The sequence below is a fragment of the Mus caroli genome, unplaced genomic scaffold, assembly GCF_978045245.1.
Source record: "Mus caroli unplaced genomic scaffold, Mus_caroli_1 scaffold_2, whole genome shotgun sequence".
NCBI lineage: Eukaryota > Metazoa > Chordata > Mammalia > Rodentia > Muridae > Mus > Mus caroli.
In genome coordinates, this window is record NW_028227257.1 from 67499684 (window position 1) to 67525102 (window position 25419).

Below are 25419 nucleotides of genomic sequence, written 5' to 3' on the forward strand. Positions count from 1 at the left end.
TGGGAGCTCTATGAGGTCCAGTTAGTTGATATTGTTCTTCCTGTGGGGTTGCAATCCCCTTCAGCTCCTTCAGTCCTTCTCCTAACTCTTATATAGCCAATAGTCTTTATCTTTTAACAATCCTATAACTTGGAAACTACCACTTCAATTAATGGGGTTTTAAACAGAAGTTAACCAAGGAGCTAAAGGGATCTGCAACCCTATAGGTGGAACAACATTATGAACTAACCAGTACCCCGGAGCTCTTGTCTCTAGCTGCATATGTATCAAAAGATGGCCTAGTTGGCCATCCCTGGAAAGAGAGGCCCATTGGACTTGCAAACTTTATATACCTCAGTACAGGGGAACCCCAGGGCCAAAAAGGGGGAGTGGGTGGGTAGGGGATTGGGGGAGGAGTGTATTGGGGACTTTTTGGATAGCATTGGAAATGTAAATGAGGAAAATACCTAATAAAAAAAATTAATTCTAAAAAAAAATACATAGAAAACAAAGTGTAGAAAGAAAATTCATCATGACAACTCACTAACAAAAAATTGAATTGTTTCTATGTGTAAGAATATTACTATTATCTAAGTAGAAAAAGAGAAAAGTCTCATGCAAAGGACAAATGTTTTCATATAGGTTAAAGTCTCCTAACTCGAAGGATAGGAACCATATTTTATTTTGCTTCTTTGTTTACACAGTAGCTAACGCACTGGATACATATATTTATGTTCCTTAAATAGTTACTAGTTATGTGACGGCTTGGGAAAGAGATGAGATTAGTTGATGGACTTTGGGGATTTACCTTACGTGGGAATAATACTCACCAGTTTCTGACATTTCTTTTCTTCCCCTGATCCATGTATTTCTACAGACACCTTAGAAATATCCACACATTATCACAAAGAGTTCACCTGTTTCCCATCACCTGTTGTCAATCTTAACAACAGATAATGTACTGAGTGTAATTTCTTACTGTAGACTCACCATGGCTTGGTCTTACTGGTTGCTGTTTGTCCCCTATCCCACCAATGGGAACCTGGTCACCCTCCCTTGTTCATTATCCCCTGCATCCAGTTAGTCACCATGCTCCACCTCTCCTAACTTTCTCTAGATTTTCTAAATACATTCAATATCTCTATCTCTACTGCCACATCTTTAATTCAAGCCTTGATTCTGAAATAATCTCCTAATTTGTCTCTCTGTTGGCCTAGATCACTTTACAGTATAAGTACAATGGTTTTTCAAAGGTTCAAAATAGATCATATTATTTCCTATATAATTTTCTTTATTGCTATCCTACTGCTATAAAGATACACTTTTTGGAAATAAGATGCAAGATACTTCTCAAACCATCACCTATTGCTTCTTTTATCTCACTTCTAACTTTTTAATCTTGGTAGTTCTACCCTGACAAAAACATATTCCTATATACAATCAGTTCTTCATTCACCTACTGCTTCACCACCACCACCACCCACCTCTACCGCCTTTAACATGGTTCTTCTCATAGACTTCCTTACTCAAATATTGATGCTTTGCCTCACAGGCTGAAAATTATCCATTTATTTCCCTAACATTCCACTAGATGGCAAAATCTCAAAGGTCAGAGATATTATACAAAATAGTGATTTCAAAACAGAATATTTAAATAAGCCATCAATACTTCATTAATTTTTGTTGAATGTCATCTAATAGTATTTAGTAAATGCTGACCCCAATTTTAAACTTTTAGAAAAAATTCAAACTTTATTATAAAGAACTTGCAAATGAAATATCTTCATACAGAGAAATCAACTGGACCCAAAGTCTAGACATCTCAGAGCACTTCTGTGAGAATGGCTACTCTAGAGTTGTAGAGCTTCTCATTGGTGTTTTCACTTTCACCATCAAATGTAATTTTATTCACTCCTCTATCACCACAAAAAAGAAAGAGAGAAAGAAAGAAAGGAAGGAAGGAAGGAAGGAAGGAAGGAAGGAAGGAAGGAAGGAAGGACGAAAGAAAGAAAGAAAGAAAGAAAGAAAGAAAGAAAGAAAGAAAGAAAGAAAGAAAGAAAGAAAGAAAGCAAGCCTATGAGAGGGTTAGAGCTACAAGAACAATTAGCTTGATGTCCTCTTTCATTACTCATGCCATTGCCTGCATTCATTCTTCCAAGCTCTTTAAACCTAAGAAGTTCATCTAAGGAGATACTATTTTAAAGAGAAGGCAGCCAAGGAGCAGAGAAATTAATTACCTGCTTACCATCATTTAGTTAATAACTGGGGAATAGAGATTTGAATTTGGGTCATCCTCCCCTACAGTACTGTCACTCTGTACATAATATTCTAACTTGCTTTGTGGGCCATCTATTCATATCAAGGGTACATCACTCAGATATGGCACCATGTGAAATAAATTAATTAATGGAAGTCAAAAAAAAAAGTCATAACTATGGGAGAAGAAAATATGTGAAATCCTGATAAGGAGGTCTGGAGGAACGACTCAGGCAGGGAGGCTCAGTCACAGTGACTCTCACTAATACATGTCTGGATGGTATTAAAGGATTACAGAGAATCAATCATGTATTCCTACTAGGGTATTGAAGTAGAATAAGGTGAATTTTAGAGAGTCCACTCCCTGTTAAATAGACTGACTTCAGCACATCAAAACCTTAACAGGTTGAAATAGACCATGGTTAACTTTGCAAGGGAGAGGTTGTGATTCTCTTCCATGTACTTGACTCCTTACTCTATTTCTTTGAAGGTTTACTTGTATTGCTAGTACAGTGTGGAGTGGCTCTTGAAGGATACTAAAGCAACATGAAAGCTCTACTGATACAGGCATGAGTACCCACCAGCTTGGTTGCATCAAGCCTCAGAAAATGTATGCTGTTATGTAAGTTTATAGAGCATGGACAACAGATAGATGGGCCTCCCTGCATTTGTACACATATTGAGGCTAAGTAAACACTTGTTCCTGGCTTACCAGGGCTCTGACAGCTCAAGGTTTTCTGTAGGACACTGAAATGAAATGCTTGTGTAGGCTAAGGACAGGGCTGGGAGAGTGATGAGCAACTATTTCAGAACAGATGTCAACAGAGCCTTTTTCTCCGTGCTGAGAATCATCAACTATGTGCCTGATGTCTGGCAGACAGAGTGACTGAGGCACAGGCTCCTAAGCATTGAGACAATGAGCTGGCCTCTTGAGAGACTCTCCTGGCAGCAGACAAATGAGCTTTGATGAGCGAGTAGCCTTTGCTCATTCTACAGAGGTGGAGAGGTGGGAACTCAGTCCAGTTTGGAGTTTAATTAAGGATGGCAGCTGGCATAACGGGTCAGATGACTCTGTGCTCATTCATTTCACAAGTTGCATTTTGTTTTTCTCCAGATATTTCTGCTACTCTGCTCTCTCCATTGACACTGCCCACACATTCGTTATTCTGTGTGCTATTAAAGTAATATGATTACTTTTCCAAATATAAACAGTTGCAGGCAGGGGCCACATGTTAGAGATACAAAAACAAAACCATGAGGATCTTTAAGATTCTCCCATTGGATATAGATCCTCCTGATGCAAACTATTCCTGGTTTAAATGTATCTACTCATATAACTAATGAAAGTAATATTTCCTTGATAATTTAATACCAAGAGGGAAAGGACAGATACAATTGTAGCATGCCAACTGTCCATGTTATCATCAGCCCTCCATCTTAATGAATGATGGCAGAGACAATAGCTCCTATCTGCTTGCCAACCAAACCATACAGAGAGAAAAGGTTGAGATATCAGGTAATCTAATGTAAGAAAGGATCTCAAATACTTGAGGCTGTGAAAGAAATTGATTAAATAGATTAGTTATTAAAGACATGCATAATGAGGCTATTAGACTTACTAGTCCAAAGGCCCCTTTCAAATATAAACTTTAGCTGCAGACATTTCTGAATAAAAAAATCTCCAAATCATGTGGTTTAAGGAAGCCAAGGAGGAAGAAAGACTGTGTTTCCATTTTATAATACAGTGACATGAAATCCAGGTGGACACACCTCTCTAAAATCTCCTAAAAGGGCATATTCTGAGATACTGTGTTGGTTAGTATATGCTTACAGCATAGTCTCCAGAAAAATCGTTGATCATCTAATTGTGCTCTACTCATAACAGCACCACTTTCCACCCTGCTAGCTGTGAGTCTCAGCTGCTGGCTGTCTTGAGTCCCATGAAAATGAGATAATCACCTGCTGTGGGAATGTACTTTGAAAACAAAACAAAAACAAAGAAAAAAAAGAATGAAGGAATAAGAAAAGGGGAAAGGAAAGTGTCATATTCTTGGTAGGCAATAAATACCCTTTCTCCTTGGTTAAAACCGACATGATGAGAATCGGGGAAGGCCCTGTTCTACCAGAATTCCCGAACAACTAGGCTTTTAGATATGCTGTCTAGGCAGACCTTCTGGAGACAGAACTTAAGTAGAACAGTAGTCCTTATATTAGCCAAAAAGTTCAGAATACCCATGATAAAACTCACAAACCAAATGAACTTAACAAGAAGGAAGACCCAGGAGTGGATACTTCAAACCCACTTAGAAGGGGGAACAAAATAATCATGGGAGGCAGAGGGAGGGAGGGATCTGAGTGGGGAAGGGGAGGGGGAGGAGAAAGGTGGAGGAGAGAAGCCCAGAGGGCCAGGAGGATGAAAGGAAATATGCAGCATTTAGGGTGGAAGGTGGGGGAACCTCTAGAAACTCCCAAAGACCTGGGATGTGAGAGGCTTCCAAGACTCAATGGAGATGACATTAGCTGAAATGCCCAACAGTGGGGAAATGGAACCTGAAGAGACCACCACCTCTAGCCCATGGGACCACCCACCCATCTTCAAGAATCTTGATCCACTGCCAACAAGAGCTTGCTAACCTGATATAGCTATCTCCTGAGAGGCTTTGCCAGTTCTTGACAAATACGGAAGTGGATGCTCACAGCCATCCATTGAACGGAGCACAAGGTCCCCCATGAAGGAGCTAGAGAAATGACCCACGGAGCTGAAGGGGTTTCTAGCCCCATAGGAGTAACAACAATATGAACTAACCAATACCTCCAGAGCTCCCTGGGTCTAAACCACCAACCATGAGTGGGACTCATGGCTCTAGCTGCATATGTAGCAGAGGATAGCCTAACCAGTCATCAATGGAAGAAGAGGCTCTTGGTCCTGTGAAGGTTCTATGCCCCAGTATAGGGGAATGCCAGGGCCAGGAAGCAGGAGTGGGTGGGTTGGTGAGCAGGGGGAGAGAGGAGAGGATAGGGAGTTTTCAGAGGGGAAAGGGGATCACATTTGAAATGTAAATAAAGAAAATATCTATAAAAAAAAAAAGAATCTTGATCCAGAATTGTTCCCAACTAAAGGAAATAGAGGGGCAATATTGGAGCAGAAACTGAAGAAAAGCATCCAGTGACCAACCCAAAATGGGCTCCCATATGTACATATAAAACCCTGACACTATTACTTAAGCATGCTGTGCTTGCAGACAGCAGCCTAGTATGACTGTCCTCTGAGAGGTTCTACCAGCAACTGACTGAGACAAATGCAGATACTTACAGCCAGCCAACCACTGGTGGGGACCCCTAATGGTTAGAGGAAGGACTGAAGGAGCTGAAGGGGATTGCAACCTCGTAGGAAGAACAAGAGTGGCAACTGATCCAGAGCTCTCAGAGCTCTCAGAGACTAAGCCACCAACCAAAGAGCTGGTGCTGGTCTGTGGCCCCTGGCTCGTACATAGCAGAGGACTGCCTTGTCTGGCCTCAGTGGGAAAGGATGAACTTAATCCTGTAGAAAGTTGATGCCCCAGGGAAGGGGGATTCTGGCAGGGGTGAGGTGGGGATAGGTGGGTGAAGCAAAGGGGAAGGAGGACCAGGAAGTGATTTAATAAAAAAGAAAGAAAGGAAGGAAGAAAAGTATTTCTTCAGATCCGTAATAGAAAAGATCTTAAAAATGGAAGTCACCTTATCTAGCAGCTATTGGGATAGGATGGCCCATTCCCAGCTTAATACTTTAACAACGGGGTCTTAAACTTTTATTGAAAATGTTCCCAGAAGACCCAACATATAGGACACTATCTCATATTTAGGGCACTCAATTATTATGTTTCGGGACATTAAAGTTGAGAAAGATGAGAAATGCACAAACACATGAAAATTAAAGGAACTCAGAACCATTCCTTTAATAATGCCATTATCTTTAATTTTAAAATAAAAAACAGACGTCTGGGAAGGTAGCTGAGTCTTAGGAACAGGCTACCTGTACCTTTAAATCAGACTCCATGGAAACAGCTTTGCCTATTTTGAAGCATTAGGAATAGCTGTCAGTTGCTGTTTCCTATTCTGAAGAACAGACAGTGGGAGGTGGAGGAATTGCTTTTCTGCTCCTCTCAAAGGAAAGATGCAGTTGAAAGACAAGGTTTAAGTGGTTTACTTAACAAAGAAAGCACTCCAAAAGAGATCAGAGTGAGCTGTCCCAAAGTAGGAAGACTGGTACATCGATTCCATACTGTGTACTGTTTTAAAGGTTTATGAATATTTATGGGGTAGGCAGGGCATGCTTGGGATAAGGTGACCCCTTTTCCCTCCCTAACCATAGTAGATCAGATCTCCTTTTTAGGTAATTTTATTCCCCTCTGTTTCTCTAGAAAAGTTCACAAAGGTGAGGGGAGTATTCCATCAGAAGCACAAAAGCCAGAGTTATTTGAGGACACATAACTCATCATTAGTACACACGAAGCAAAATGCTCAGGCACGAACAACCTAATGTCAACTTTGAAGACATGTACCCACAAAGGATATTCTGGCTGTCGGGCACAGTTACCTGGCTACAGTTGTGGTTCTTTTGGTTATTTCATAACTAACTCCTTTTTGAGACTGTTCCACTGTGTGACTGAGGTCATTACTCTCTGTCAGTTAAGACATTTTGTTATCTTTATTATTTTCCTTTAAACAGGTTTCTCTGAAGACTGAATACAATAAACTAGCAGGCAGCTCAGCCAGAAACTAAGACATAGGCTATCTCTGAGACTCCCTTCTGCCTGCACTACCACACACGTCCATCTTCTACCTAGCAGCTCTGTGTTTCTCGTTGCTATTATTTTCATGGTGCTGATGTATTGATGGCATTCAGGAAAGTCACAAGTTCTATATTCAAGGAAGAGGATGGACTATGAAACTGGACTGTAAGGTCCTGAGGGCAAAGGCTTTGTTCTGTTTGTTTGTTTTATCTTTCTTAATATTAAACACTGTATTTACAGAAAGGTAATACATAAATATTTGCTAATCTAAAATGTTCTAATTGTAGAAAAACATTACTATCTTCATTATTATAGGGGAAAGTATAAGTTTAAGTGCATATACTCTAGAGACAGACTGTCTCTGAGTGAATCTGACTCAGCCAAATACAGTACTTATGCAGATGACCTGAATGACCTGTGCCTTAGTTTCCTGGGCGATCAACTGGGACCTTAGCACTGCCTGTCTTATTGAGTGCTTATCCAGACTAGGTGTGCTAATTAATGTATGCAGAACATTTAGCAGAGTGCCTGCCTGACATGGAGAAGGTGCTCCTTTGATGAGTGTCAGCTATTACCAGCAGTGTTCAAGGCAGGTGCTTTAGCCATTGGTGAGAAATATCCCAGAACAAATGCTAATGTCATGAAGTTAGCTGATTACTGCTGAGTGACTCTATTATATTAGAATGATTACTATAGAGCTCACAAGTTCTTGTGTGGACTTTCCCTTGTTTGGAGCTATGGTTATGTAGCTTTTAATCCCCTTGCTGTCCCTTTATTCATGACAGAATCCAGATTTTCTTTATAAATAAACAGATTTCCTATGTAGCCACTGGAATCTATAAACACACTCTCCCCCCACCCCCTGCTTCTATCTTTTGAACTCTTATGGATATCAGTGGACTTCTTCCTTTGGCCTCACTCACTTAGTCTTGGGTACAGATGAGTCTTTCCTTTCCTTCCTGCCCCTTCTTTAGCAGGGCTGTGTGTGTGTGTGTGTGTGTGTGTGTGTGTGTGTGTGTGTGTGTGTGAGAGAGAGAGAGAGAGAGAGAGAGAGAGAGAGAATGAGAATGAAAGAATGTAGGGGTGAGGGTGCCATGTCCTTCAATTAGGTAACACCAGGTATCAGTCAAGGTGAGGTGATCCCGACATTTTGGGCATTGTTCTCTTGACACTTTGCTTCTTCTTATCATTTAGAACCCATATTAAGCCACACCTAACTTGAATCTGGGAAAGCTACCTTGTTACATTACTATTCCTCCATCCAGCTGCCATAATCTAGTTTGTAGGAGCCAGTGCTTTTGTGATGCCACTGTGTGACTGATCCCTGACTGGTATAAGCTGGCATCCTCACTCTAGTTTTATTTCCACAGTACATTCCTCCAGATCTCTGTGTCTGCAATTTCGTGCTGGAACAGTCCTTATCTGTCAGAGCACTGCAAGAAATGCTTGCCAACACCGTTGAAAATGGCGGAGAAGGGGTGAGTACCTGAATCATGCCCTGGGTTGAGATTGGTCACCCCACATCCCAAAAGCATATTTGACATTTCATCCCTCCAGTTTAGAACTGGAAAACCTCCATGTAGAGATAGGAAACCTTTATTCCAAGTTTAGATACGTCTTACTCAGCAACTCTAGTCCTCTCTCCTTTGAAATGACCAGCTTCCCTCAGAAAAGAAATGAGCACACCACTAATGCTGGCTAGGATCCCTTCTTCCCTCTCTTACCCCAGAGTCTACCAGGGAACATGGAGAGTCCAAAAGCACCTTGAGACTAAAAATGCCTGTGAGGCAGATGCTTTTCCATGGAGAATCTCACTGAGATTTTATGATTCTGGTTGAACACAACCAGGTTACAACAGTTGGGAGTCTACAGCAGTTTCCTACAACAGTCTCCTGTAGAATTCAGGCTGATCTCACAGATGATGAGCAAGTACAGGGCTCCCTTAAGGTTCTGTTAAATTTAGAACAGTGGTCTATTATCTTCCTGAAGGATCTCCAGCCAGAGGATTGCCCAGATATTTCATAGTATTTTTTTTTATTTTCCTACTCCCTATTGATCCACTCATTTATGTCTATTTATCATCAAATAGTATAATTGTAGTGGCTGGATATTCAAATCCAGTGTCTTTTCCCCATTTCCATTCCCCATACTCCATCTAATGACACTGTCTTCTGGAATACTCCAAAAGCCTGCCTGGTTTCATTCCTTTTGTACTGCCTCCTCCCAGTCTTCCTCCTCAGCAGCCATGAAGTTCTTTCTAAAATGCATGCCCAACTAATTGTATTCCCTTGTTTTAAATTCCTTCATTTCTCCAGTAGCTTGGGATGAATTCTAAACACCCCAACACAGCTAAAAGCCCTACAGTATTTGGTGAGCCTTATTCAGCTCTCTGCCTCATCTGTCACTGCATCCCACCCAGCACTCAGTGTCCCAGCCACACTAAACCCCTCCTGCTACCTTCAGCATTCCCACCCTCTTTGCTTCTCACCTTACCTATCAGCTGTTTCCTCAGTGTGGCACAGCTTTCCTCCTCCTCTGTCTTCCCCTGTGTAATCCCTCCTCATCCTTCAGGGTTTAGGTATTAGATCATCCCAGAAGCCTCCATTCACCTACAAGTGTGTTTCAGAGAAGACCCTAATCTTTTCTGTTGCTTTTCTTTGCACTCTGCACTCACAATACAAATTTTAGTTTCTTTCTCCTGTCTGCCCCCCAAAAATACTGCTCCTGGGGAGGGTCTATTTGCGGTTACTAAGAAGCATAGCTTATTCTAATTTGACATTAATAAAGTCATACACAATATAGTTGTGGTCGAAGAAACAGTGACTGTAGACATGATTGAACAGATGTTTACATCTTGGTCATTTTCCAGCCCTTAATGTGATCTTAGACAAGACTTCTAAAGTCTTATAGCCAGAATGCTCTAATCTATATAGTAAGAGTATCTGTCTATATCTCCAGGATCATAAATGCCAAAGGTTTGTGGTTTTTCACCCTTCTGATTACATTAATCTGGTTTAGTCAACAACATGATGATAATGCTTCTCTGTTCCTTAGATCCTTGGCCTGGGTAACATCATTTTTGTACCTCTTTTGGCTTCACCCTCTTGTCCTTCCATTGACCTCAGCACTCCGTGTCTCTGTATACCCCAATATGGCCAGTTTGATAAAACAACAATAAAATGTGTGCTTATCCTCTTTCCAAAATTCATCATTTGTAGATATCGTTGATGAAAGACCTGACTGATATTAAGTATCACCAGTGTTGGTCGGTCCCAAATAAGACCTGCTTAATCCTACCCACTCAATGGATCCAGAATAGAGAGAGAGTTGAGAGATGCCCAAAATGATTCCCTGGTTCTTGTCTTAATCTGTTATGTTTGAAGAGAATATTTCAAAGGGCTTCTAGGTATTTATCATTTAGCTTGAATCACTTGGTGAATCCTATAAATTAGAAAGTAAATGTTTTTATTTTCAGAGTTAATCTTACCTTTGTCTTTAAGAAGAAGCAGTAACAACTTATTTTCCCAATGAAAGGAGAAGACGAATTTAAAGAAATGGAAGCTGGGTGTCTCAGATTGGAGCAGGCCTCCTTGGAGGCAGGTAGAGCTGTGTGACCTGAGTTAGAACAGGCCTCCTGGGAGGCAGGCAGTGCTGACTCTAGCTATGGAAGTCCTCCCGTGTCCCTGGTTAGGACAGATCTCCTGGGAGACAAGAAAGGCTAGAGGGTTGGGGTAGGGGCAAGCATGCCTATCTGCCCTCTTATTATTAATTATCCATTGGATAATAGTCACAATATTGTGTAAGTATCCAAAACGTATCGTCTTGTCTTTTTATGCTATTCTACCAAATATAAACATAGTCCAATAGTTTTTTCTATTCTTATTATTGTTATTATAATTGCTATTCTTCATTGGAAATCTTAGAGATAGAAGAAGAATTTTTTTCAAAATTATTATAGTTTTGTATCCACTTGTGCCTCTACAAAGCAGTTACCTGGATAACAGCTTTAGGCACCAGAACCCACCTGCAATCCTCTCACACCTCCATCTGGGCTCTGTCTTTAGTGTGAGAAATGCTATTTTTATATAATCTCTTGAGTCTGTTTTGCTTTCCTGAGGTGACTGTGCACGTTTACTATTATCCGTTAATTTGATTTTAGAAGATAATACTCCGCAGAGAAGAAATAGAAGTTTAAGAAATAAAAAGGAGAGAGTAAAGCGGGAAGTGAGCTAATGTGACAGAGCATAATGAGACTCAGGGGAGCCTGGGGAAGTGTGAGCAGGATGCTGCCTCCTTTTGATGACATACCACTCTGTTTGGAAATGGCCATTTACTGCTTTTAAATAAGTATTACTTTCAGTAATGATCATGACTGCCACCAAACAGAAGGTCTTGAAGAGCGTAATTTTTTTCCTTCTAGTCAAAAAGTGGTCCTTGTGTGTTGCATCTGTTCACTGCTGTGCAGAAAACTGGGCATTTAAAAAATTATTTTGGCTGTTTGCTCTTTCACGTGATGAGTGTACTGAAGCCCTTTTGCAAGGATTTACCATTTCTACAGTAATTTCTCTTGCTAACAAAGAAAACAAAGGTACCTAGCCAAATTTAACAGTGGAGAATTATTATTGAAATGTCCTTAGCTGCAGCGAGTGGCATATAAGAGCCAGCTGTATGTTGAAAGGGAGAATTAATTATGAGGGCCTCTGGGCAGAGAGGTCCAGTGCCTTTCAGAGCATGCCCAAGCTAATCTCACTTTTGTATCACTTTTCTCCTGATCTACTCTTATCTAATTTTATTCTGGGGAAATTACTAAACAATACACACTTGATATGAGGCCAACTCTATGACAGGTGTTTGAAGTAAAATGCTTACATGCAAATGTTAAAGTATTCTCACTTTTTTGTTGTTGTTGTTGACCTCAGGTTTATCAAATGTTCATGAGTATTTAGCATGATGTGGAGCCAAAAACAATGTCCATTTCCCTCCATGTCCCAATCCCTTCATCCTCCCAAAATAACTAATTTTAGTTCAGCAGCACACTTAAGAATCATACAGATATACTTTCAGTCTTGCCTCTTCTGACCAGGTGATCTCTAGAATAAACTTATTTTTCTTTTCCTTGCCTTAATTGCGACCTTCTCAATGTGCAACCTTCCACTCAGAGTGATCATCAAATGAGATCAGGGCTCACAATTGCTTGTCAGAGTGGACAGCAACACAGCTCCTCCCTTCATCTCTCCACTTCCTCCTAGCCAAGGTTTTTCACGAAAATTCATACTGCATCAAAGGAAAGCATCCCTTATGAAATGACCAGGTACATATCAAATCTAGTACTGCCCAACTCCACACAGATCTGACACTAAATGTTACAATGCCTCTAGAAATTAAAGCCCTTGCTTGACACATTGACTAACTGTACTTCTCCTTATAAGGGTTCTGACTTTATCAATGTCAGGCTTGTACAACGAAGAGGAGAGGTTAAATATGTATGTATAGATGTATGTATGCATGTCTACATGTTTGTACATATGCATGCACACACATGCACTTATATACCATTAAGACTATGGTTGCAATGTGAATGTTACATTTTATCCATAACCCAGAAGCATAAAATTACATTTGACTTTATAAACTTAAACATCTTTTATGCTAGTACATTCAACCTTCTAACATTGATGGGAAATATGACCTGGAAGGATATTATCTCTTCAAGAACCTTTAGCATAAATACCCTCAGAGGGGTTCATCTCTATTTCCACGTGTTATTTACACAATAGCCATGAACTCTAATATGAGCTTCAGGTTCCTTTCATTTGTCCTTGTCCTTAGCGTGTGAAATGCGATACAAAGAATGTTTTCTAGAAAAATTCTCATATGTGACATGGCATGTTCATAATACATTAACCCTTCTTGAAGATGACATGTCTTTGCCTGTTGAGAAGCAAGTGGCTGTCACCAAAGATCATGTGACCTTGTGAATAGGCAATGAAGCCTAGACTTAGATCATGCTATTCATGTGCTCACTTAAAGTGTGCTATTTTACTGTTGCTTTGTGCAGAAGAGAAGAAGCCTCCCCAGCTAATCATCTAGTTTTAGCTCTGACTTTAAGGACTCTATATTCCTCTTCTAATTGTCAGAGGAAACCTTCAGATTGAGAATAGATGTGATTAGGAAAAGAACAAGACCTGTGGTGGAAATGGGTGCGTAATTGTGAATCAGCCTGATACCCAATTACAATGTTAAAAATATTACACCTTCAAAAAGGAGAAATAAATAATGGTTCACCTCCAACAACAGGTAATTCACTACAACCTCAGAATAATTTATAATGTTTTCTTTGTATAAAAGTACAGTGTGACCTGTGTTCATATGATAATATAATCCTGCTTGCCTATAACAAAACCTTAAAGCAGGATAGCCAGGCTACACCAGAATAGCCACAGTAGGTACGAAAATATGAGGTTGCTTATACTTGCTGGTAAAAAGCCACTGCCTCAAGCTATTAAAAACCCTGTCTTGGTGACTTTTTCAGGCATCCTCTTTGTCTTTCCAGGGCCATTGCTTTTCAGATTATTAGCCTGAGGACAATCCCCCTCTATCCCACACTCTGTTAAGACCAGGACATCATACCATTCCATTCTTAACTGAAGATTTCATGGTGCAATGGTAACATGTCTCATTCCATTAAATTCTTAATTAGTTTGACTTGACATATTTTATTTAGAAAGGAGAAACCCAATAACAATGATTCTGAAACCTGCCCCCATTCATTTTTTAATCTAGAGCTGGTGATCAACTCCTATTATGAAACCAATAATATTTTGTGTTCACGAAATATGAAATCTCTTGGCAAATTGCTCTTACCTGCAAATGCCTGTCAGAACCTGCTCTTTTAATCTGTCCTGCATTAGAATTCCCCTTGCAGAGTCACTTGTGACAGACAGCAAAGCAGAGAGACAGAGGGTTTAGGTTTGGTCCTAACACTGAAACCCCTTAGAAATGTAACTCCACGCAGATCTCTTACAGATCTGGAACTTGAGTAGCAATATCTCTTAAAGAGGACTTTGTTTAGATGTTCAATCCCTGATGGTTGTACTCTATCAGGGTACGATGGGAAGGTGTCAACACCTCAGTTCCTCTGTAGTATTTCTTAGCTGTAGCTCATCACTGAGTCCTTATGGAAATGCTGACCTGTTCTTTAGCCATTGTGCTTAATGCTTTGACTCCTATATTTAGACAGAATGAATAAATGTGTTTGTTCTTTTTCTGCTTTTGGTGTGGGCAAAGATAACCTTGCAAAGACTACCCAGGACAACACTCTGCGGGGAAGAGTGTTGATCATATACTTTGACCTTTTAGAAACATGGTTCTCCTGGAAAATCCTTTACATAAGGAAAGTTATTCCATTATTTCTGTAAGACTTGTTTCTTCAAACAGCCAGCCATTATTTTTGAGAAATTAAATGTTGTTATAAATGAGAGGACTACAAATTAAAGGTTTATGTGATTTTTTTTTTACATACCAAATTGTCAAAACGTATTTCTTTTCTAGTTCTTCTTTCCCTGTACTTTCTCACTGTTCTTGAACACGTTGTGATGTGATTCAGAGACTTAATGTGATAGATGGATTTGAATGTCTCTTTAGTAAGATGATATTTATGAAGAAATGAATTGTTAACTTTTATTTCCTTTTCAGACTAGTTGTTTTGATAGCATGGTATTTATTTAAAATGTTCAATCTTGAAAACATTACTTCATGGTAAAAAAAAAAAAACAGAACCCCTTTAAAATTAATTTTTAAAAAGTTGATTAATTCACCACTCTAATTCTAAGATAAAGAATTTCCAAATTGCCTGGGACTGGCTGCTTTCCTTGGGTAGATTTTTTTAATGTGAATGGCATCATGAGAAAGTCAGAATTAGGCTACAACACTTTGTGTGTTTACTGTTTCTTAGTCACATCAACACTAGACAAAGGTAGAGTGAAAATCACAAGGCATGCGTTCACATGTAGTGCCACTTCTTATTCTAGCTGGGGTAAAATAGTCTCCAGCTTGGACATCTCAACCCACTTGGTTCTCACTGTGTTCTGTTTCTGGTTTTGGTAGTAAGCCTCCTCCAATTCCTCAAATGATTTGAACACTTTCATCAAATCCCGTGCTCACTCAAATATCCATTCACTGTTTTGTTTCTTGTTTTGCTAGCTCAGTGACCTCTCGGAATGGGTATGTTTTTCCCTCCTTAATATACATGTACTTTGCATGGAACACCTGACTCCAGCTGTATTTGTAATAATCTGGGCCTTCTACTTGTTAAATGTACAGGGCATTTCCATTCTCTGTGCTTCTGCTGTTTTAAAAATAAAATACAACTGCACCACACATTTCAGTCTTGGAGAGCTGAGAGGTGGCTGCACACTTAGAAATCCCAGCCAGGCACCTTATCCCACCACTGCTGTGCAAGTGGGAAAACAGCTTGTCTGTGGACTCATGATTTGGCTTTTTTTTTTTTTTGTCAGTTTTTTCCCCCCTACAAGACATTGAAAGTTGTTTTCAAAGTTTCTCTTTTTGTCCTTCTTGGTGTGATATAATAGTTTGTGTCCTTAGATTTGAACTTGGTGAGATGAAAGAAGTGTGCAGCCTTGCCTTCATTCAAGCTTCTGGGTGCTTCTGACTTCCGGTACTATTATGCAACTCCAGCTCTGCTCATCCATAAGGCTGGAATTCATAATAAAAATGAAAAAAGCTAGTTTTGTATTCTTTTGTTTTTCATGTGATATCCCCCAAAGTGACCCAACAGAACAATTAAATGCTAATGTCAACAATTAAGAATAGCCATTAAGGTTAACTAGCTTTTTACATTTCTTCACATCCCCATAGAAACATTTTCAAGTGAAAAAATGCACAGAATTTTTAAAGCTCCAGATCTTCTACGATCTTCCACTTTGTAATTCTTGCTATAGTGTTAGTGCAATTGCCTGTTGTGTGATGATACCATCCTCTGCTGATGTTAACTCTGCGCATAAGACCAGTATGCCTATGTGGTCCTGGTGGTGTCCTGTAACCGTGATAACATTTAGCTTTGCTGATTGTTACAGATACCCTGGGGCTCTTACCATTCTTGCTGTGATATTGAAGTGCTGGTAGTATAGCTTTGTTAAATAACCATCTTAGAAAGGGTGACTTTCTGATTAACATGGGTGTTTTTCTTTTTCTTTTAAAAATATTTTCATGGCAAAAGTTTAAACATATTTCTTAAACTTTCATAGAGGATAAACAAGAATTTGTGTATCTTAACTTTTTCCAGAACATTGATGTTTTCATGAGAGATTCTGTAGAATTAAAGATAAGTAATTGGAATGGTGGGGTGGGTGACGGTAAGTACTAAGATAAGCTTTACAAACTGGATTCTGCATCAGGAGAAATTCTAATTATTAGATATGCAGATTTAAGGACAATCTGGTATAATGCTTGCTTACCTTTTATCAGTAAAGTACATTTGGAATTCAAGCAACCCTATGAAAATAGAAACCCTTCCACTTATTTATTAGACAGTTTCTTTGATCATATAATTCATTTTTAATAGCTACCGGAGTTTAAGTTATATATTTGCAGAGAGAGTTATCTGAACTAGGGAAAATAGCTTACTTCTATTTTGGAAAAGATTAGTTAAAAACACCAATTTGTTTAGCTCTGTACCCCATTTTAATAGGGTTATTTGTTCCTCTGGAGTCTAACTTCTTGAGTACTTTGTGTATATTGGATATTAGTCCTCTATTGGATATAGAGTTGGTAAAGGTCTTTTCCCAATCTGTTGATTTCTGTTTTATCCTATTGACAGTGTTGTTTTTCTTATAGAAGCTTTGCAATTTTATGAGGCCCCATTTGTCAATTCTTGATCTTAGAGCATAAGATATTGGTGTTCTGTTCAGGAAATTTTCCCCTGTGCCCATTTCCTCTAGGCTCTTCCCCACTTTCTTTTCTATTAGTTTCAGTGTATCTGGATTTATGTGGAGGACCTTGATCCACTTAGACTTGAGCTTTGTACAAGAAGATAAGAATGGTTCAATTTGCATTCTTCTACATGCTGACTTCTAGTTGAACCAGCACCATTTGTTGAAAAAGCTGTCTTTTTTTTCCACTGGAAGAATTTAGCTCCTTTGTCAAACATCAAGTGACCATAGGTGTGTAGGTTCATTTCTGGGTCTTCAATTCTATTCCATTGATCTACCTGCCTGTCATTGTACCAATACCAGGCAGTTTTTAATCACTATTGCTGTGTAGTACACCTTAAGGTCAGAGATGGTGATTCCCCCAAAAGTTCTTTTATTGTTGAGAGTAGTTTTCGCTATCCTGGGTTTTTTGTTATTCCAGGTGAGTTTGGAAATTGTTCTTTCTAACTCTATGAAAAATTGATTTCAAATTTTGATGAGGATTGCATTGAATCTGTAGATTGCTTTCAGCAAGATGGCCATTTTTACTATATTAATCCTGGCAATCCATGAGTGGGGTGAGATCTTTCCATCTTCTGACATCTTTGATTTCTTTCTTCAGAGATGTGAAGTTCTTGTCATACAGATCTTTCACTTCCTTAGAGTCACACCAAGATATTTTATATTATTTGTGACTATTGTGAAAGATGTTGTTTCCCTAATTTCTTTCTCAGCCTGTTTACCTTTTGAGTATAGGAAGGCTACTGATTTGAGTTAATTTTATATCCAACCACTTTGCTGAAGTTGTTTATCAGGTTTAGGTGTTCTCTGGTGGAATTTTTGGGGTTACTTAAGTACATTATCATATTATCTGCAAATAGTAATAGTGATATTTTGACTTCTTCCTTTCCAATTTGTATCTGTTTGATCTCCTTTTGTTGTCTAATTGCTCTGGCTAGGACTTCAAGTACTATATTGAACATGTAGGGAGAGAGTAATCAGCCTTATCTAGTCCCTGATTTTAGTGTGATTGCTTCAAGTTTCTCTCCATTTAGTTTGATGTAGGCTACTGATTTGCTGTATATTGCTTTTACTATGTTTAGGTATGGGCCTTGAATTCCTGATCTTTCCAAGACTTTTATCATGAAGGAGTGTTGGATTTTTGTCAAATGCTTTCTCAACATCTAATGAAATGATCATGTGGTTTTTAAATTGAGGAATACTGAATGGCTAAGAAGCATCTAAAGAAATGTTCAACATCCTTAGTCATCAGGGAAATGCAAATCAAAACAACCCTGAGGATTCCACCTCACACCAGTCAGAATAGCTAAGATCAAAAACTCAGGTGACAACAGATGCTGGCAAGGATGTGGAGAAAGAACTCTTCTCCATTGTTTCTGGGATTGTAAACTGGTTCAACCACTCTGGAAATCAGTCTGGCAGTTCCTCAGAAAATTGAATATAATACTACCTAAGGACCCAGCTATGCCACTCCTGGGCATATACCCAGAAGGTGCTCCAATATGTAATAAGGACACAAGTTCCACTATGTTCATAGAATCCTTATTTATAATAGCCAGAAGCTGGGAAGAACCCAGATGTCCCTCAACAGAGGAATGGATACAGAAAATGTGGTATATTTACACAGTGGAGTGTGGGGCACCACACATGCAGAAATAAAGGAGGTGGGAGAGATGACCCACATCCCACCAGAGTTCCAGGGCTCTGGGCAGGTGGACACAGGGGACAGTAGCATGCTCTCCACACAGGTCCGGTGGGTGTCTGGCTGTGGAAAGCCACGGAACCCCAGTCTGTGGGAGTTGAGAGGGGCAGTCCAGGGTCTCTGGGCCTCATGGAGGTCAGAGGGGACAGGTATGTTGTGGAAGAGCTGAGAACAAAGTGAGGGCCAGGATGGGGGTGGGGGTGGGGGAGAGGGGTGGCTCAGTTGGCCCCCAGGCCAATGTGAGAGGGAGGCATAGGGAGAAGACACTAGGTGGTTCCCACTAGGGCAAGAGTCTGGCTAGCTCAGGTTGCTAGCTTGGTGGGCTGCTTGGGTTGGCTGGTGGCCATGGCTGGAGCACAGGAAGGCCTCCCAGTGGGAGGATAGATGCATTGCTCCAGCATGGCTGGTCTCTATGAGCAGAGGTGATCTGGTTTTAGAGCTTTATTGTAGAAAGGCAGAGAGAGGAAAAAGAGTAGGGAAGTAGAAGCTGGCCGTGGCCACGTGGAGAGGGGGGGAAGGGAGGGGGAGAAGGGGAGCAAAAGGTGAGAGTAGGAGGAGAGCTTAAGAGATAGAGGAGGGGCCAAGCAGCTCCTTTTATAGTGGGCTAGGCTACCTTGCTGTTGCCAGGTAACTGTGGGGAGGAGCATACCTGGCTAGTGCCAGGTTAACTGTGGGGTGAAGTCTAGCCAAAATTTCAGGAGCTTAGGACATTGTCTACATGACTGATAGCCACAGGATTATGGAGTTGAAGACTCATGGTCTCAGGTACCTTTGTCTGGGAATGTGGCTCACCGTTCTGTCCCTTGTAGAGTTTTGTACTGGGTCTCTGGAGTAAGCCTTGCTTGACCAGAACACAGACTGCCTTTCTCAGTTCCACAATGGAGTACTACTCAATTATTAAAAACAATGAATTCATGAAATTCATAATCAAAAGGATGGAAATAGAAAATATCATCCTGAGTGACATAGCCCAACCACAAAAGAACACACATGGTATGCACTCACTGATAAGTGGATATCAGCCCAGAAACTCAGAATACTCGAGATACATTTCACAGACCACATGAAGCTCAAGAAGAAGGAAGATCAAAGTGTGGATACTTCAGTTCTTTTTAGAAGGGGGATCAAAATACAGAGACAAAGGATGGAGCAAAAACTGAAGGAAAGGCCATCCAGTGACTGTCCCACTTGGGGATCCATCCCATATACAAACATCAAACCCAAACACTCTTGTGGGTGCCAACAAGTACTTGCTGACAGGAGCCTGATATAGCTGTCTCTTGAGAGGCTCTGCCAGTGCTTGACAAATACAGAAGTAGATGCTCACAGACAACCATTGGATGGAGCACAGGGTCCCCAATGGAGAAGCTAGAGAAAGTACCCAAGGAGCTGAAGGGGTTTGCAGCCCCATAGGAGGAACAATATGAACCAACCAGTACCCCCAGAGCTCCTAGGGACTAAACCACCAACCAAAGAGTACACATGGAAGTGCTCATGGCTCCAGCTGCATATGTCGCAGAAGATGGCCTTGTGGGACATCAATGGAAGGAGAGGCCCTTGGTCCTGTGAAGGCTGAATGCCCCAGTATAGGGGAATGCCAGGACAGGGAAGCAGGAGTGGGTGGTTTAATGAACAGGGGGAGGGGGGATGGGATATGGGGGCTTTGGGAGGGGAAATGAGAAAACAGGATAACATTTGAAATGTAAAGAAAGAAAATATCTAAGAAAAAGAAAAAGAAAAAAAAATCCCCACCAATTTGGAGATGTGAGTAAAAAAAAATTAGCTGAATGCCAGAGAGTTCTTGATCCCAGTAGGGCAGTGTAATCTTCACTTGAGTGGGAACCTGTGGCAAGTGTCTCATCCCCTAGTAGTCACTGTCTATCTGGAGAACTTGTAAGCATCTGAGATGGTGAATAGCAGTGGGAAGACAGCAGAAATAAATACCAGAAGGTCTAGAAGACCCAGATGTAAAGCTGACCCCTCTTCTGCAGAGACTGGTATAGCATTTGCAGAGGCAAAAGGTAGCAATCAGTGTTTCTTTAGTTGTTGTTCCTTTTCCGCTTGGGCTGAGGATTCGGGGGGGGGGGGGGGGAGCAGTGGGTGTCAAGACAAAACAAAGCTTTGTTCCAAAGGAGAAAATTAAGAATGGGTCCTTGGGAGTTTGCTTTAGAAGATCTTTGTATTTCTGACTTGCCCGAGTCCTGCTCACTGTATGTGGAATGGGCAGGAGGTGTAAATCTGTGGCAGTACTGCCCTTAAATATTGCTGTTTTCATAACTTTGCTCTGAGGAAGTTGAGCAGAACATACTGCTTTTCTGTGTATCTATCTCAATGGTTTCCTAAAATTATGGCTTGTTCTTAGAGATGTTCAGTTATTTTTAAAGTACAGAAATTTCCAGATTTCATTTGTTTTATAGGTACAGATAGCTCAACTGTGATGACTGAGTCAGCCATGCAGAGAAGGCTGTGGCGTCGATTTTCTAAAAGGAAAGGCTTTGCTCTGCTCTGCAGTTCAAAGCACAGCCGCAGAGGATGGAGAGACACCTCATCCCTGCAGTGTGAACAACTGTGTCTCCATTCTTTGCTACCCTGACAACTTTTACATTTTATCTTCCCCGTGGGCTTTTCCCATGCCAACTTAGTAAAGACTATCTCCAAATGCTGGTCCAAGTTTAAAATTTACCTGGATCTCAGAATTAATGATCCAGTGTCTCAAATGCATATTCTTTCAGTCTAGAAATGGGCCCAGGATCTTCTATACGAACATAAACTGTGGCTTGCTAACACTGGGGGAGAGAGAGAGGATATTAAACAGCATAGCATATCTAAACCTTTTGCTCTGTTCAGTTATCAATTTTTGTGGCTAGTCTTGACCCCATATTTATACCTAGCATCTTATTGTGGTAGACATTCCCCAGGATTGATTCTGAAAGCCCTGAAAGAGTTTAGATACCAGGAGTGATAACATTTGACCCAGGTTGCCAAGAGGATGAACTACTGCTATTTCCCAGTGTATTGCTCCTGTTGGGCATCTGTTTGGATGCGTTCCATAGGTGTGAAAACCAAGATGCAATGCATGATTTGCTGGCTGTTTTCAGCCACAGTCAGTGGGAGGAACAGTGGCTCAGTATTGGTCCCAGGCTTATTCCAGAAAACAGTATCAGATGAACCTACCACATGGACCCCCCACCCTTCCTCATAACCCTAATCTTTTCCAGTGACACAAATCCTTTCCAGATGCTTGTCTCTCCCCTCATGTGGAGCCACATAGACTATGCTGACTTCACCTCTAGCTGTATTGATTTTATTCGTAATTTTTATTAGATTTTTATTAGATTCTACTGTTCCCAGTGCACTGGAAAACAGCCAATTCATAGTGCTAAATCCCTGATCCTCTCGGGTCCAACTCTAACTGCTTTCTGCATCATCAGTATTTTCCTTGCAGGAATTTCAGATGCGGTGTTATTCTGCTAGTCCCTTTTGGCAGTCAGTAGGTAATTATCTATCTTTGCCTAAATACATTGACCTGACTTGAGTGCCTTTTCCAAAGGTAAACAGGTTTTTGTTTTCCTAGTGCATAATAATATCACGCAACATTTAGGAAGATGCCATTTCTGAACTTATCCTCCTGCACAAAAGAAATGTGTTTGTATTTATCTTCTTATTTCTTTTATTAGACTCTGCTATTAAAATACAACTCTAACAGAGGAAAAACAGCCTATTATGTTTATTTTTATAATCTATGTTTACTTTAAAAATTAGTTCCTGAAGTACATCCTTCTAAAGAGTGAAATTTTCACTGCTGTATGTTACGACATGTGCCAAAAAAATTATTTTCATGTTTCATATCTCCCATGCTCTGTTCAGTAATGGCTACTTCAATTTTTCTGCACATTCTGTTACCTCTACAGAGGTACATCCACCGCCGATGGTTGTGTTTTTCACACACATACAGATATGCAGCCCTCCAATGCAAAAAGAGTTGATATCTGTGAGATCTGCTTAATATGCACAAACTTGATCTAGGAAGAAGAACTTCAGGCTAAATCCACAATTTTATTTTCTTACACACCCCAGGGGCTCCTAAGCAGGAAGTTGCTGAGTCAGATTATATGACATCCCTGATGTTCCTGTATCTCCTTAAGCAGGGTCCAACTGGCACTGGACCATTTTGTTTGTAGCCCATGAGACCTTGCACAGCATTCTGTATCAGCTGGAGCACCTGCAGTATTACAGACTGGCTTTATAGAAACTCAGTGTCAGGACTAAAGCACACCACCCAGATTCTTTCACATCCCAAACAGCTTTTCTAATTTGCATCTTTATTTTATAATCTAATGTCAAAATAACATCAATTTGGGTTTAGCAGAGTTTGAAAAACACTGCTACAAGATTTCACTTGGAAATTTAAATGTTCACTACAATGACTGTTTTTCACAATCCGCCATCCTCTGGACAATCAGTATCATCTTTCATTCTTCTATCTCTTAAGGTATATTCCAAAATACAGGCATCATTTTATGTTACACTCCCAGTCCCTCCCTGATTGATCCAAACAAGTGTGTTATTTTAGGATGACAACTTTCACAAGACAGAAATTGAGCAACTCTTTAATGTCTCAGAGTTTGTTTCACTGAGGTTAATTTTAGGGCTAATTCTGGCACGAGGCATATCTCGTGCCATTACCAGTCGCAAGCCAATCCCCGTTAGTGTGAGATTGGAGGAAATATGGTCTAGTCAGAAGAAAATTTCCTTAATGGCAGTATAAGACTTTATTTGTGTAAAGAACATGGGATGTATCATTTACAGTGATGAAGAAAATCTAGCCTCTGTTTTCCCCACACCTTGTTTAAATATGAAAACCTAATAAGACAATGTGTTCTCTTTGAGATAGCAGACATCTATGTTGTATTACTCTGTTCACTTAATAAAGAACATTTCTGTGGTCCTTTTCCATCTCCTGACATAGTCTTCTAAGGTGGTCTGCAAGAAGGGCATCCTTTCTTGACGCTTCAAGCTACATACATAGCTATTGGTATGTATCAATAATGGGGCTGTGAAATGATTACCAGATAAAGGAGTAATTCCAGTCTGTCCACCTCTCTCTCCAGATCTGCTTCTCACTGAGGGCTACCCACTCACAACTATTTTCAGTCTATATGTGATTACTCTTAGAGTTTCTTGAGACCCCGATCAGCAGCAACCCCACCCAGTGGAAGAAGTGACTTCCACAATGCTCTTTTCAGAATCAAGTTATCACGTTGCATTACTAGGAACCACAAAACCCATGGAGAAAGAACTGACTTGGGTTTTCCCCTCCACGAAAAGGGAAAATGAAAAACAAAAACAGAAAGGCAAATGAATGCAACTGAGTTTTAGTTTCATTAATCTTATAGATTTTTTTTCTAATTTCCCCTAAATTATGAGCAGTGGTATCTATGGGAGTGGTTGGCCCGCTCCCTGGGAACTTTGTGGGAATGCCACTTACAGTGCTTTCTTCTCTTGCAGCAAAGCCATGAGGCCCCGTGGTTTGGGGAAGTCAGGTTTTGCTATCAGGCCAATGTGCTATCTTCTCCACGTCAGTTTGATAAATTCCCTTTTTACACACAATGGGAAGAAAATAGATCAGAGGGTGCGTGCTCTATTCCGTTCCCAGCTTCCACTCACAGATGTAGAGAAAAAAAAATGATTTTAAAACGAAGGGTTTTTTTTCTTTTTTTCCCATCCATCAGAAGATCTAGGTGGTGAAAGGAACACTTAAATCTAAACTAGGTCTCTGGAAGTTCTCTTGAAAGAAGCCAGTAAAAGAACTGCCCAAGTATTAAATTATTTACCACTCAGAGAGACACCAACTCAGCAGACACAGACAGAAGTGGAGGAGAGAAGATGAGAGTGCAGAATTCCGAGGAAGGCGTACCTTAAAGGCCTGCAAGACCTGTAATACACAAAAGCCAGGGTGACAGCAGTAGATCAGAGGTGATTGATTCCAGTATTGAAGGCAGCATGTGTCATAGAAGAAATGCCAATCCTTGTCTCCTAGTGCACTCAATTACCCCAACTTCATCTCCATCTATGTTTTGAGGGCTATGGGGTGATGAGCAAGACCCAGATTGCACAAGAGGCACATAAGGATCTAGATGACAGCTAATGTTGTGAGGCTGTGTGGACGAAGGGTAACTGGGGACGGGGGGACTGAAACTCTTCCTCTTTCAAGGCTGCTCAGTCCCGAGTCCTCCCAACATATAGATTTTACAATAGAGCTATATGTCTTTCCATGTGTCATATGTATGGCAACAAAGTTGAGACCATGGCAGAGAGGGTATAGTATCAGTTCTATAATTATCAAAGCCATTGGGAAGCAACAGTATTAGTTTAATGCATCTATAGAGCTCTGGAGAAATTCGTCATGAGTCCAACAGGATGCTTCTGAGAGTAGAGTACTTACTAATTATCAAGTGTCATGCTAATCCCATGGTCCAGAATGGCTTGGAAAGTTCCAGAAGTGTGGATCTTGAGCATGGCTGTGAGAACCTGAGAATCACTCTAGGGATACAACTTGATGGTAGAGCATTTATCTGCTGTGCACGAGGATCTATAGTTAAGCCTTAGTATACATATATCTATGCCCCCCCACACCCCAGAATGGTTATTACCATGATAGGCAGGCCCACTTCAGATCCATGAAGTCAAAATCTTAGGAAAGTGGTCTACTTTTTGTGTTGTGGGTTTCTTTGTTTTGTTTGCGTGCAAAGTTGGGACT

At 40.4% G+C, this 25419-nt stretch overlaps 1 protein-coding gene across 2 annotated transcripts in view; it reads left to right on the forward strand.

Moving 5' to 3' along the window:
- The window catches only part of Ryr3 (ryanodine receptor 3), a 569960-nt gene that overhangs the window by 209340 nt on the left and 335201 nt on the right, over positions 1-25419 (forward strand). Inside the window, exons 3-4 of one of the 2 annotated variants that reach the window (XM_029469442.1) lie at positions 8378-8485; positions 15210-15230. In XM_029469442.1, coding sequence (XP_029325302.1) covers positions 8378-8485; positions 15210-15230 — 129 coding nt within the window. The remainder of the gene's footprint in view (positions 1-8377; positions 8486-15209; positions 15231-25419) is intronic. The other variant, XM_085834580.1, reaches the window with a different exon arrangement.